This window comes from Phytophthora infestans, genomic scaffold (assembly GCF_000142945.1).
Source record: "Phytophthora infestans T30-4 supercont1.22 genomic scaffold, whole genome shotgun sequence".
NCBI classification, from domain to species: Eukaryota; Oomycota; class Peronosporomycetes; order Peronosporales; family Peronosporaceae; genus Phytophthora; species Phytophthora infestans.
In genome coordinates this window covers 1035758-1049662 of record NW_003303737.1, presented here as the reverse complement: position 1 = coordinate 1049662, position 13905 = coordinate 1035758, and the positions used below count along the sequence as shown (strand labels likewise).

Here is a 13905-nt window from a genome sequence, read left to right as displayed (position 1 = left end):
AGCATGTTGAAGACATGCCGTTCGATAGGTCAGTCAAAAAGTCGTCTCCTGGCGAGTGAACATGGGGACGACTTTTGGAGACAACTTTTTTCAGCGCTCTGATAAGTCGTGTAGCCAATAAGTCATTACTTTTTTACTTGGACATCCCTCTCATGGACGTCACCACGCTGTTTCCTCCAATGGCAGCTCCACTGGTACATACTTTCTTAGACTGCTACCCTGTACGGATTTATTTCACTGTAGCAGCGGAGTCATTTGCATTGAAGCTGAAAAGTGGCGAGGGCAAGCAGATTCATCACATCGAATTCGTCTCGATTTTCAATTCAATTAGTTCAATTCTACAGCTGATACTTGTAGTCCCTCCCGACATAAGCGAACGCGATCTAGTTTTAATTTCGTTCCAAAAGTCGTTTTCGTACATGTACATGTAGCTTAAAAAGCGCTCTACTACATGTCTAGTAGAGTCAGGATACAGCTTCATCCTGACGTAGATGCGCAAGTAGCTGCATTTACACTTTACACTTGTCTGCATTTCTCCCCAGCTTGATGCAGGGAGTGCGTCTCACGAGTATTTCGGAATGGTCGAGCTACTCACAAGCGCAGCGAGTACCCACTCGACGAGTGGTAGTATCCACCGTTGCTTCCCTTCGTCGAGCTTGTCGTATTTGTGGTGGTGGAGGAGCTAGATGAAACACCGTCGCTGCCCAAAGTCTCGACAGTCGTCGTCGTCGTCTTGGTGGTCGAAGCGCCCTGGCCATTGCCCACCAGCATCGACAAGACATCCGACTTTTCATTCTCAGCACGTTTACGCATACGTCGGCGCTGGTTCTTGGTCAGCTTGACATCTCCCATGGTCGGCGTGCCGCCCACAGGACCCACACGCTTCGATGGCTGTCGCTGTTGCTGCTGCGCGTTGGGCTGTGAGTTCTCGTCACTAACTTCAGCGTCACGAGCGCTGCTCGTCTTCTTGTCCTCGTCTTCTTGCTCCTCCGTCTCTTGCTGGTACCGACTACTGCGACGTTGCCGGAACTCCTCCTCACTGCGCAGCAGCTCCTGGATCTTGTCCTCCATTATAGTGCGAACCTTTGCGACTTCTTCCGTCGGTCCCTTCAGCGTGATGGCGCTGTCACTACGCCGAATGTCAATCATCACGTCCGGGAATTGCTTCTGTAGAGCACGGATGTTGGCTCCGCTCTTGCCAATCAGAGAGCCGAGCATGGAGCTCGCGAAGGCTGGAGACACGGTAGTGGGGAGAGCAATAGACTCAACCACGAAAATATCGAGGAGATGCTCCATCTTCTCCACTATCCGCTCGCGTTCGTCGTGGTCCTCGCCGTAGACGACAACCTGCAGCTCTCCCTTCTTCTCGCCGTCAATCACGTGGAGCTGAATGCCCTTGGCAGCGTCCTTCTTGACAGACAGAGCCACATCCAGCTTGGTCTTGCTGACGTCCACAACGGAGGACATGTTCTTGTGGTGACTCAGCAGCTCCTGCACCTTGTCCGTTGCAAGTTTGATAGCCGCGTCGTCTCTGGAGCTGATCGTGAGAGTTCGGTCTTCGTGACGAGAGCCAGAGGGCGAGGGAGCACTCACATCCAGTCGAGCGTTGCTTTCCGTGCTGATTTTCTTGATGGTCTCGCCATTGCGGCCCACCAGAATGGGCACAAGCCAGCCAGCAACTGGCAATTCAACGTGCTGCTTCTTCCAGGCCTCGACGTCCTTTTTGAGCTGCTTTGTGATCTCCTGGACGTTCTTCTTGGAGTCTGCAAACACCTTGAGGCTGGTCTTGGTGGGCAGCGAGAATACAACATTGTATTTTGCGCGGAGAGTGGGCAGAAGCTCGTACATGCGCGTCGCAATGGACGGAGGCAGGTCCTCTAAAGTCTGGAAGCAATCCGAGAAGTAGAACTGAAGCACCGTCTCCACTTCAGCCTTGGCCTCGTACACCTTGGACGCATTCGTGCCTTCAATTCGGATCGTGCCTTCCTCCGTCGCACCTGAAGCTGTCGGTGAGCGCTTCACGCGGAGCTCGCATCCAGTTTGCTTGCAGATCCGCAACGCGTTCTCGTTCAGCTTCGCAGCGTCGCCCTTTACCTCCAGAGCGCTGGCAAACGCAATGGAAGGCAGCGGAATCGTCTCCACGAAGTGCGAGTCTGGTGACACCAGCATCTCCAAGAACTTCTTGATCTTGCCAATCCCCAGGGCGGGACCACGGATCTTCGCCACCTTACCGTCGTCCTGGAAAGAAACCCTCATGCCCTCGCCACCTTCAGCCTCCAACTCCTGTAGACGCATCGCAATCGACTGGTGTTTCTCCATTAGCGAGTTAAAGTTGGAAGAGGCTGGTCCGGTGGCGCCACGCGGCAAACCTGCACTCTGTTGCTGCTGTTGCGATGCGTGGACACTCTCGACCACGTGAGTTTCCTGCAGAGTCTTGAGCACGTCGTCCACGCAGGCCTTGAGAGCTTCAGGGGACGCAGCCTTGACACGGACCTGGCCACGGTTCGGGAATGCATCCAACGTGGCCTCGGGGTGAGCTAGACGCATCGTCTTAATGCGCTCGCCCTTTTTACCGATCAAGCAGCCCGTTGCGAAGGCGTCCAGCTGCAGAAGCTGACGGTTCTGCGTCTGCAAGAGCTCATCGACAGCGGCCTGTACAGTCGTAAGCTGCTCTTCCGTGCCAATCATCTCAAGCTCAGAAGGCTGGCCACCCGATCCTCGCAGCACACGGACCTTGGCTCCGCTCTTGCTCTCGAGTTCAGACACAGTCTCTCCCTTCTTTCCAATCACAGTCGGGATTTCGTCGTTATCCAGCGGGAGGTAGCGGACGTGGTGCGCCTCGTCCAGTTCTTCCAGCTGCTCCTTTGCCTTCTGAATCGACTCCAGTGAGCCAGTGAGCGAGATCTTTACCTGGTCCGACTCACTCTCGCTACTCCGAGCGGCGCCCTCACGAGGCGGAGGGGGCAGGTGCAGCTTGCAGCCACTGCTGGTTTCGATTCCCGACAGCCTTTCGCGCTTGGACGCCATCAAGATAGCGATCAGGTAACGAGACGTCACGAAAACCGAGCGCTGGTTGTTGTCCACGATCTCCAAGATCTTGCCCTTGGCCTTGGCGATCGCTTCATCGTCGTCGCCAAACACGCAGACGTACGAGTCCTGGATATCGATACGTACGTTGCTGTCCTTGCCTTCGCTCTCGATCTCCTTGATCTTGCTCCCCTTTTTGCCTATAATGAGACTCAACAAGTGACTGTCGGCCACTTCGTGCACCCAGTGGTGCAGCTCAAACTCCCTGAGACGTTCTCGAAGCGCGTCGTCCATGGCCTCGATTTGCTGCTTGTTACCCAGCACGTGAATGCGACGCTCCTTCTTAAAAACCTTGATACGAGCCTCCGCCGCATCGGTGCGTAGCAGACGCAGCTGCTTGGCCTTGTCAGCCATGAGGAACTCTGCGAAGAAGGCGAACTTGTACGTGGCGAACTCTGGTCCTTCAAACAGCTCCTTGTCTTCTGGAGTAAAGTTCTTCTCACGTTGCGACTGCTCGTTTATGAGCTCACGGACGAATTTCTCGGCGCTGGCGACATTATCGTTCGTGCCCACAAGACGCACATTGTTCGTCACCTTGTCGATGTCCACCAACGCTCCCGTATCTTCCATCAACTGGTTGATCGTCTCTCCCTTCTTGCCAATCAGCTTAGGTACGATCTCAGACGGCAACAAGATGTCCACCTTGGCAGCTGTCAAGTTGTTAATGACCTTCTTTAGCTGCTTGGCCTTGTCGGGTGAGGCCTGGACGGTCAAGATGCCGTCCGTCTTGCTGATGTCGATCTTGAGCTTGAGCGACCTCTCCAGCTCATGCAAGTGCTTAGCCTGCTGGAACATGAGCATCTTGACGGTGTCAGGGTGCAGCCCAATGGACTGAGTGGTAGCCAGAGTGACGTCCTCGATGGCTTCCTTGGCCGCCTGCACTTGCTCCGCTGCGCTCGTGATCTTGACGACGTTCAGCTTGTTGTCCACTTCGATCATAGCGCAGCAGTCCTTCTCCATCTGGTGGACGTGCGTGAACTGCTTGCCAATAACTGCGCCCATTTTATCGGCGGGCACCGTCACCTCGATCGTGACGAAGTCCGCCACGGGCTTGTTGATGTGCGCCGCCAGCTTGAGCTTACGGATGCCCTGCTGCAGTTGCTGCAGCGTGGCTTCGTATTCCTTATGTTGCTCGAAGCGTTCTTGGCGCTCCTGGCGCGTGCGGTCGATCATGGCCTGAAACTCGTCGCACGCCTCCTGTTGCGTCAGTTTGTCCTTAAGTTGCTGCAGCTCGCGCAACAACACGCGCTCGTCGCCGGCCGACATGGACGTGGTGTTACGGCGCCACTCCTTCTGCTCCATCTCCTCCTTGAGACGCTCCGCCGACATGTTGGGGCGGCGCGGAGGATTCTTGAAAGCCACGCGCAGCTTCTCGTCCAGCTGCTTGCCGGCCGCCGCGTTGGCCGCTTTGGAGGCGGTTACGCTCTCCAGACGCTGCTGCATCTGCTGGAGCATCTCGGCGTCGGTGGGCGTGGACATGGCGGACAAGCGGGGAGGACAAAAAGGAGGGCGGGCAACCACTTGAGGTAGAACGGGATCTTTTCACGAATGACAAGGATCGAGGAGGACACGTAAGACGGCCGCCAGTAAATGACTTGTTCTCAGTATGTGGCTATTTTTGTCAATGTGTGGAAATAATGTGATACACATCACTAACAGGAATGAAGGTCACGTAAGTTGAAGTTTCTCTTAGCGGAACGGAGAGCGTTTGTCCTGAAAGTTTCGGTTGGTCAGCGTCTTCTTCAAGGCGCTCGAGGCAGTTTCCCGCCGGATCTTGAGCACTGTGCCGGTGATGGAGTGGGACGATGACGGTGTGGGTGTCGTCAATGCGGCAGTTGATGTTTCTGTGGCAGCGGGTCGAGACATCGACACAGAGCGTGACAACATGAGGATGGTTGCCGCCTGCTTCTTCGTGGCTGTTGCTGCTGCAATATAGCTTCGTGACACCTTTCCGCCTTTGCGATTGGGTTTCGCTTTGCGTACCGATGCTACAGGGGCGGGAGGAAGCTCAGATATGCTCGAGTACATGATGGGGTGGACTGCAGCAGGTGCTACATGTATCGGCTGAGGATTTGGTTGGTCGTGTTCAGGTGCCTCGTGGTGGTGTTGCGTGGGCGGAAGTGCCACATTTAAGGAAGTGAGTCCGTCTTTGCCGTATCGTCTGGTCATGATCTCGAGCTCAGTCCCCCACGATGTTTCGGCGCCGGCATTGTGACGAGCGTGGTCCTGCATGTCAAGTGAGGAGAACGGGAGAGCGCTGCCGAGTTGTGACTGTTGTAAGGCAAATCGGTTCATGAATGCCTCTAGGGAGCGATCGCGGCTGCTGTTCTTTGAGGCCATACGCGAGTCTTCACCTCCTCCGACCGCTGTACGCATCTGCTGAAGGACGCGTACGATAGCTGCAGGGTTGACGCTATTCGAGGAGACGCGGGCTGAACAGGAAGAAGGGTAAAACGACCAGTGCGAGGAACTTTGTTCCGGGTTTTATGGTGTCTTGAAGTAGCACGGTGAGTTTGGAGCTGTGGTAGCGCACAAAGGCCACGTCTTTCAGCCGGACTTCGGCTAGTGTCGTAAGAAGCGCCTCCGCTCCATTTTCGACCGTAACTCGTTGTTTAACCTCCTCGTCAGGGTTGTCAGACCACGGGAGCGGTGGGTTTACAGCAGATTTTGCACCACTACCAGACCCTAGCGCCAACTCGACTATCTGAAGCTTTGATTTGACTGGCGCTGCGCCTGTGAGCAAGCTTTCGTACGACAAGCAAACCGTCGCAACCGTATGGGTCAGTGACCCGATTAGTGCCGGCACTGCACTAGTGTCTCCAAACGGCTGGATCGCATTGGTAGTGAGATATTCACGACCCCCAGCGAGCACCATCAAAGCCTCTTCGGCGTTTTGTACCTCCAGCACCACAATCTGTCGAGCAGCGGAGGCGTTTGCCTCGGTCGTTGGAGCTGCCACAGCCTCGAGACCTAACAAGTCGTAAACGGTCTCGTTGAAAACGGCGAGGAAGCTGATGGTGAACTTGGCTCGATGGAAGCGAGCATCATTCCCGTGTGCTCCTACGGCTGCAAACAGCTCACGCAGTAGCAGCTCTGGGACCGTTTGCGATACTGTAGACGCCCCAATTCGTAGTGGCGAGGCTCCTACAAACGTCGTGACGCATGCGTTGCATCCGTCGATGACAGATTGGAGAAGGGGCGTCACCGATTCGTGGCGATCCCATTCGCGAGCTCGGTCCGAGAACACTGCGTCGCATTTGACGCCCAGCACTTCATCAGAGTTCTCACCCCCTTCGCGCAAAAATAATTCGCCATTGCTGTAGTTGGCGCGAAGCACTAACGTGTCAGTCTCGCTGTCATCCCCGGTCACAGGATCCGGAGAAGGTTCAACGTTTTGTAGCTGACAAATGATCAATGCATCGCGTCTCGCACGCCAAACCTGCTCATGGAGATGCCGGCGTGTCAGTTCAGCGCTATACAACGCCAAACGTAGCGGAGCATGCTCCATATGGGCTGCAATTGCATATCGCGACGAACGTTCGACGAGTGTCATGACGGGGGCCCGAAGTCTCTCTAGAAAGCGTCGGAAATCTCCTTGGATAGCCACAAGTGGTGTTCGAGTCTGCGCCAGTGTTACGCGCATTCCACGCAGCGAGCTGATGGCTTCTCTGGCTAACCCATTCACCTGTCGACGATATACGGTGTGACGCTGTATGGCTGCTTGCTGAGCCTGCAAGTGCTCCCGAGCGCTAGCTCCATACGCTTGGAAGGCCTTAGATTCCGCTGTTTTAGCTGCCACCGCCCCCTTGAGTTGGTTCGCTTGATGCTGAAGGGCATCCCTCTCATCTCGAAGCGTTTCCAGCTCACGCTCCCGAAGTTCAGCACGCTGACGAGCTGTCTGCAGTTGTTCTCGAAGAGCGACATTTTCCCGCTCTCTGTGTTCACTCTGTGCCTGCGCCTCAGTCCACTTCTCCATGATCGCTTTAAAATGGGCACCGCGTTTCCCCATTTCAGCGGTGAGGTGGTCTACATTCTCACGCAGCAAGCTTGTCTCCTGTGTTCGCAGTTGGTTCTCTTGGCGAAGCTCTTTTGCTGTCGCATCGCTTTGCTCGAGTGCTTTGCGGTCTTCTCTGGCACAAGTCCGCAGTGCTGCAAGCTCGTCGTGTTGCATTGAGATGCACGCGTTCAGCTCCATCACTTGCATTGCACGTTGGTGGGCCTCCGCGAGGGCCTTCTCTTTGGCCTTCTTGGCGTCCAAAAGTTCTTTCCAGCAGAACTCACCAGCTTCTGCGTCACCGAGCATGGTGGGGGCAAGTTGATCTCTCGCAGAGCTGGTTGATGCACTCCCTCCCTGTGACGCTGCGCTAGAATTGGAGCTTGCAGCGGCGGCGGCTCGCAGTGCCAGAACCTCTTTCTGCAATTGATCCAGCTCCATCAACAAAGAGTGATTGCGCTTTTCCACCTCCCCACGCTTGCTGCGCTCTTCTTGCACTTTCTCCGTCATGTTCACCAGCAGCGAAGCCAGCGACTCTGGTTCAGATGCGGAGTGTGAGTTCACCATGGTGATGTCTTCTTCCACTTCGTCTTCATCTGCTTGGTAACTTTCGCTTGCTTGTTCCTGCTGGTCAGTCTCCTCCTCGAGTTTTTCATGAGGTTCCTCAGTATCAGATGTAGTGAGTCGATCCATCTTCTCGACGCCACTTGTACTACTGCAGCTATACAATCAGCGCTGGCTCGGACAAGTGCAGACACAGCAAGTGCGATGTATGTCAATGAAAGTAGTTTGTTTCTCCGTTGCATGGGGCAACTTTTTTATAGTCGTCTAAGTATAGATGGCTACACTTTTAGAATTGGCTCGTGTGTTTATAGTCGTGCTTAAGTGTGGCCGATGATGCAAAGCTCGCGGTCTGCCGATGGACAGCTTACTCTGGGCGTGAAGGGCCGGCTCAGCAACCAGGAGATGGAACAGCTCCGCAGTCAGGTTCGTTCATCGCGAAGCCTACACTATCGAAACACGTTGTACATGTAGCGCCTGATATTTGTTTCAATAGCTCGCTCAAGCAGCAGCCTACGCCCATGTGCCAGATCACAAACGTGCTGCGAAGTCTCGGCAGGCCTCAAAGCCAATGACGAAAGTCTATCGGCGAATAGACTCCGCCAGAGATGGCAGTAGCCACCAAGCACGACCATTCCGGAAGACGCTGGCGAACATCCAGTATGAGCAGCAATTTTCGGCAAACGCCTACGACGCGCTGAAGCCGCGCCCCACTCGTGGCATCAGTTCAGAGGCCAAGGCAATTCTGCAGGATGAGTACGTAACTAAACCTCGGGAGGTGAGCAGTATCCCACAAAATCTATCGACCGTGAAGCCAAGCGAGGATCCTGAAACCGACAACCAGATCACAAGCGGAAAACGTCGCGGACCTGCATCCATTCCTCAGCTTTTTATCATGTAGTAGAAAAGTAGCTATGCTGTCATTTGAGCTACTTTTTAGTTAAGTACACAGCCAGTTTGATTTCGTTTCGATCAAGATCGTTTAAACTTGAAGGCATTACTCGAGCACAGCATTTTACGAAGGCACGTAGCGCCAGCGCGCGCGAGCGTCCAAGTCGTCCTTTTGGGCATGTTGACGCAGCAGCTCCTTCTTCTCGCGTTGCCGCTCCTTCTTACGGCGGTTCTCGCGCTGACGCTTGGTTAGACCATCCACCAATGGTTCCGCAGGAGCAGCAGATTGCACGCCACGCACCTGGCGCGTGGCAGCACTCGAGGCGCCCACCACCTGCCAGCCATCGTCATCCGACTCGCTCGAGCAAGAGTCCGATAGTTCCTCCTGCGCTGCAGCATCCTCTGGCATCTTTCCTGCCTCTACAACCCCTACACCTTCACTTTCATCATCATTCTCGTTGCTTTTGGTCAGGCGAATCTTGATGAACTCGGCCGGTACTCGATATTCCACTTCACCGTCGTCGTACTTGAGGTGATACTCGTTGCCCTTGCGTTGCTCCAGTATAGTGGCTGGAAACCAGTCGTTACCACCTCCAAACCTCGCCAGTACGCTCTGGTCTACAGTATATCTAGGGGCGTTGGCGGGTGGCAGCGACGCTTTGATCTTGCGAGCACGGCGAGTGCCGCCGAGGCTTTTAGGCTTAAATTTACGTGTGGCTAGCACCTGCGCGGCCGAGAGTCCATCGTCTGAGTCGCTGTCGCTAACGTCATTATCATCAGCAATTATTGCAGTTGCAGCAGGATCATTCGCTGGAGCTGCAGACGTTTGCAGCTTCTGCGGAGACTGTTGAGGTGGCGACGGAGAGTCGGAGGATGGAGATTTCTTAGCGATTTTCTTCTTGTTGCGCTTTTTGACGCGTTTAGTGGACGACTGGGATCCATTCTGGGCTGGTGTCTGCAACCACTTGTACACGAAGAGCGACAGCGCCGACAGAGCCACCGTAAGCACGAGGCGGGCCAGGAACGATAGCTCCGCCATCTTCTTAATGTGTCTGTGGTTTCTTTTTTTTCAATAGAAATAGAAATGCCGAATCAAAATTATTGTTTTAACATGACACACTGGTTAGTACTTTTTGCGCTTTCATTGTTGAAAACAAAAAAATGTCTACCATCAGGTGGTTTCAAGTGTACCATCAGTACGGCTGGTACACTTTAAGAGACATTTCCCTGTTCAATGTCTTAAGATCGATACATTCCGTTTCAAGCGCTGTCGTCTCGACAATATTAATTAGCACAATGCACAGACATTCACTTATCTAGATAATTCGTAGGAATAACAGCACTCAACGTAGATCCGGTTATTATTGGTAAAAATAAGAGCGTTCTTGTCCAAGTAGATACGATTAAACGGGTGCTTGACGTGACCGTTTTGGTGCTGCTTGGCGAGCAAGGCGAAGTGTTGTTTTGAGGGACAGGTCGGCAAATCGACGTTTTCGAGCTGAGGCACGAAGCGGCTAATTTAGTATCCCTCGCCTAAATACCTCCTTAGCGCGTTGTTCTGTCATGCTCATTGTAATTTCTCCTCCTCCCTAGCGGCTGCCTGAGTAATCGCTTCACCATTTGAAAGTGTCTTTCGCATCAAATCCAGGGGAAGATCGTGTGTGCCAATTTGCTTCAACAGAGGGCACCCCTTGATTTATCGCCAAACCACCAAGCTACCAAATCCCGTGTGCTCAAACCTTCAGAAACTGAAATGTCTCTTGAAGCATGTGAAACTTGCCGTCGCAGTAGCGAGCCACGTTGGGCTTCGGTCAACTGGTGTTACAGCTGTCTCCGCCATGACTCGTGCCTGCGCTAATCCATCGTGATTCAAGATGTTCTCGATAGTCTTTCCCAGCGGATTTCTCGTAATGTGCCCGCGGTAAACCCTTTCTTCTCAATTAGGGTTCTTATTCCGTCGAGCAGGACTGGAGACAGTTTACCGATGGACTTTATGCTGCTTGCACGGCTCTTCATGAGGCGGTGTTTTGGTAGGACACATCCAGGGCGACTCACCAGACACCAATGACATCGGCAACTTGCATTGCACGCAGCATTGATTTGTCCCGAAACAGAGCTGTACAGAGGAGTGAGAGTGAAAAAGGCACTTTGTCCCGAAGATACGCCGAATGCTTTACCAATGATACAATGCATAGTTTAAAACAATCCAGTGGGCCGCGAACGGGCCGCAATTCTGGGTACATTTCACGCACGCATGCACAAACTGTACGATCTTCATTGTCCATGAAGTGTGGAGGCAGGGTGGGAAATTCTGAGGATTGAGAGGCAGAACTGCCACAACGCGACCAAGGAACGGATCTCCAGCTGACTCATACTAGCCGAGCGCCGCCGCTACGCGGCGGTAATTTAGGTTTACTTTAGATTTTTGCCTTCCCGCCTTCGCTTCGCTTTGGCGGGATAATTAGTCCAAATCCTCTGAGTCCCCCATGTGCCTAAATCGACTTCGTTAATTTCATAAATCTGCGTTTCTTTTGCTACAAATTGCTGAGCTCCCAGTAAGCCGTGTAAATATTTCTACCGGTACAAAAGACTGAACCCCTAGCACATACTTACCATGCTCATAAACGCTTACGCTAGTGATCTTGGCAAAGTCTCTTTATTGTTGTTGGCTATCACTGTCTTAATCTTCCACCCAGAAGCACCTGCACTTCAGTCTAAAAACGCTAAATAATATATTTAGTTCAGCGTCGTGCTCGATTTCACGGGCCGTTTCTGAAACCTAAATTGCATCAATACAAAGAATATCTGTCCAGCTTGCATCAAATACCCGCTTGTACTGCCTGGTTAAGCTTGTAATAAACTGACTATTAACCACTTCGCATACCAAACTCGCTACTTTGAAAGAAAATTAAAAGTGTTACGATTTGAATTTTTAATAAAAATATTCAAGCTGTAGCATTTTTTTATGCATTGAAGTGTGTTCATTTTGTGCTGATTCAGAATCAGTCATTAGACACTCGAATCTGTGCCTGTTATGGTTATAGCCTTTGGATATAACGATGCGTCGCAAGACGCCTTGCTGTTGTTGTTGTTGACGGCGGTATTTGTATTTGATACTTAAACGATGATGTCAGGATGGTTAAACGTAGATTAGGCTTTAAGTTGATAAACGTTTCTTTACGGGCCTACTTATAGTAACCATAATTGACACCTCTCATGTTGTGCTGTTATCTTACCGCTGCGCGTCTACCTATTAATAAGTATCAGAATGTTGTTGTCTAAAAACCCGCTTAGAAAACAATGGTCAAGTTCAATTCGCTCACAGTAGTAATTGTCATCATCACATATAACTTCTTTTGTTTACACGTCAATCTAAAACTTTCTATCTTTGTGAATCAAGTGACAACGTTTATAAGCACAGCTTTGTTCTTACGACCAGTCCACACGACCGGCTACTGCTGTACATGTAACATATACGATTTAGCAATACCAGAAACCCACTCAGATAACTTATTAATGCTAATATTTTTACAGTAAAAAAATTATAATTATCATTTTAGTCAGTGTAACACGCAGATCCTACTGAGTACAGAGAATTTAGTATACTTAAACCATGTCCTCGGAAACACGCATGCTAACGTGTACGATAGGCACCCTGCCCTCCGTTTAGTACTCAAATATCAATAGCAACATGCATTATAAAAAAAGTTATATAATATTTAAACGATGCATTTGGATAATGTACAGCCTTGTGCAAATCCCCATATGTAAACTGGGAAACACATGAATTTATTGATGCAACAACACAATCTAGTTTTAACCAATTAAAGCCACCTTCGCTGCGCTTGGCAACCAGTAGAAATATTTAAATCATTTTATCCAATGATTTGTCCGGAAAAGCGTGACAGGCACGACAATTTAGTGTGACGGACAGACAGGTTGCTGCAGTAGATGTTTAAGATATGATGTAGCGATCCTGAACTCCTCCGAGAGACCATCCTACACGCAAGCAGACGCTGGGTATGGATCTTCCTCCTGTGGATTCGCTACAAGCAATCGTAGCTACTCCTTTTCGAATCGAATGGATTCCGTAGTGTGTTTGGTGCTTGAGGTTTGCAGTAAAATTGCAAGGAATGTTCCCGAATCTGGCTTTCTTTTCCGACTCTGGAAGCAAAGGACCCGGTAATTGTGTGGGGTGACATATTACTAATACTGTTTTCCAACAGATCTCGGGGCTAGCTGGGTTCGCATACATGTGACGCGGGTCTTTTGTGTAATATAACGTGAAGATGTAGAAGTGTCATTGCAATTAGCTATCCACCCCTTACAATGTATCTGGCAGCAATTCGTGCCTTCCGCCTCTGTAAATCCCGGCCAAGGTGCCAGAACACCGGCGCCCGAACCGGCCAAAGGGACCGCCCAGACGGTCTCTTTCCAATACTCCACTGGCTATGTCGCTCTCTTGTATCGCGTCACTTCAAGCTGAAGATCCTGTGTAACTCGGCCACCCTCAGCGCTGAAAGCGCCCTCGTAAGAAGCTCAGCCATAATCGCACGCGACTCTACGTACTCAGGCTTGATCACGCCCTTTAATGCGTTTTCGGATATGAACTTCACTCGAATATCTACATGCTTAGCACTCGCCATTCTATCCTTAGATTCCAGCTGCTTAATGGCAGCATTGTTGTTTATCTTCATGGACAGGGTCCCAACCACCCGGGAGCGCAGCTCTTATACCAGCTCCCGTAGCTCCCAGGAGCTCCTGCCCAACGTGCGATGCCGACGTGAACTCCGCCTCCATCGTCAACAACGCCACACAAGTCTGTTTCTTTCAGACCCATTGTACTTTAGCGCCGCCCAGCGTCATCACTCCTGAGGAAATACCAGAAACACCAGCATTTTTTTTGGTCAGCACCTCATAATCAGCAGGAGCACCGGTGCAAAACATGAACCCATCAACTCCCGCTGCTTTTCAGCCACACACATAGACCTACCGTATGAGACAAAATAATGTATATTGTGTTGTGTAGACGACTGTACTATGCTCTGTCCCAAATTCTATTCTCACAACAAGACCGTCCAAGCGCCAGCTACTCGCGCGGTTCCAGAAGGCCTCAAGAGAACGTCCGAGACCGCAGAGCGAGCACCGACACGCCCGGAGGTGGCGATTGCTTGACCCCTAGTCCACGATCTTCTAGGCTACGATAGTGTGCGGTGTTCTGGTAATATAATGGTGGATTTTATCAACGAGTTGTGCGATCTTGCGAAATGTGGAGATTATGGAAACAGCAGAGTTATGATTCCGCGCATTGTAGCCAAGATTTCTGCTTCCGCTGACCGCTACGTTGACGGTGGGTTCTCATGGAGCGACGC

The 13905-nt window shown here is 51.7% G+C and overlaps 4 protein-coding genes across 4 annotated transcripts; 1 reads left to right on the top strand and 3 right to left on the bottom strand.

The window, feature by feature from the left end:
- Window positions 1-389: 389 nt before the first annotated feature.
- Window positions 390-4566, bottom strand: PITG_11653 (uncharacterized protein; the record flags this gene model as incomplete). Its single annotated transcript, XM_002901148.1, has 1 exon — window positions 390-4566. The coding sequence occupies one exon, from the start codon at window positions 4564-4566 to the stop codon at window positions 592-594; it is 3975 nt and encodes a 1324-aa protein (XP_002901194.1).
- A 210-nt stretch (window positions 4567-4776) lies between these two features.
- PITG_11652 (uncharacterized protein) lies at window positions 4777-7591 on the bottom strand (the record flags this gene model as incomplete). Its single annotated transcript, XM_002901147.1, has 3 exons — window positions 4777-5094; window positions 5215-5466; window positions 5546-7591. 3 exons carry the CDS (start codon window positions 7589-7591, stop codon window positions 4777-4779), a joined length of 2616 nt encoding a protein of 871 aa, XP_002901193.1.
- Window positions 7592-7971: 380 nt separating this feature from the next.
- Window positions 7972-8744, top strand: PITG_11651 (uncharacterized protein; the record flags this gene model as incomplete). Its single annotated transcript, XM_002901146.1, has 2 exons — window positions 7972-8068; window positions 8139-8744. 2 exons carry the CDS (start codon window positions 7979-7981, stop codon window positions 8541-8543), a joined length of 495 nt encoding a protein of 164 aa, XP_002901192.1.
- On the bottom strand, window positions 8658-9572 carry PITG_11650 (uncharacterized protein; the record flags this gene model as incomplete). Its single annotated transcript, XM_002901145.1, has 3 exons — window positions 8658-8942; window positions 9033-9294; window positions 9379-9572. The coding sequence occupies 3 exons, from the start codon at window positions 9570-9572 to the stop codon at window positions 8658-8660; spliced, it is 741 nt and encodes a 246-aa protein (XP_002901191.1).
- Between the last annotated feature and the right edge of the window lie 4333 nt (window positions 9573-13905).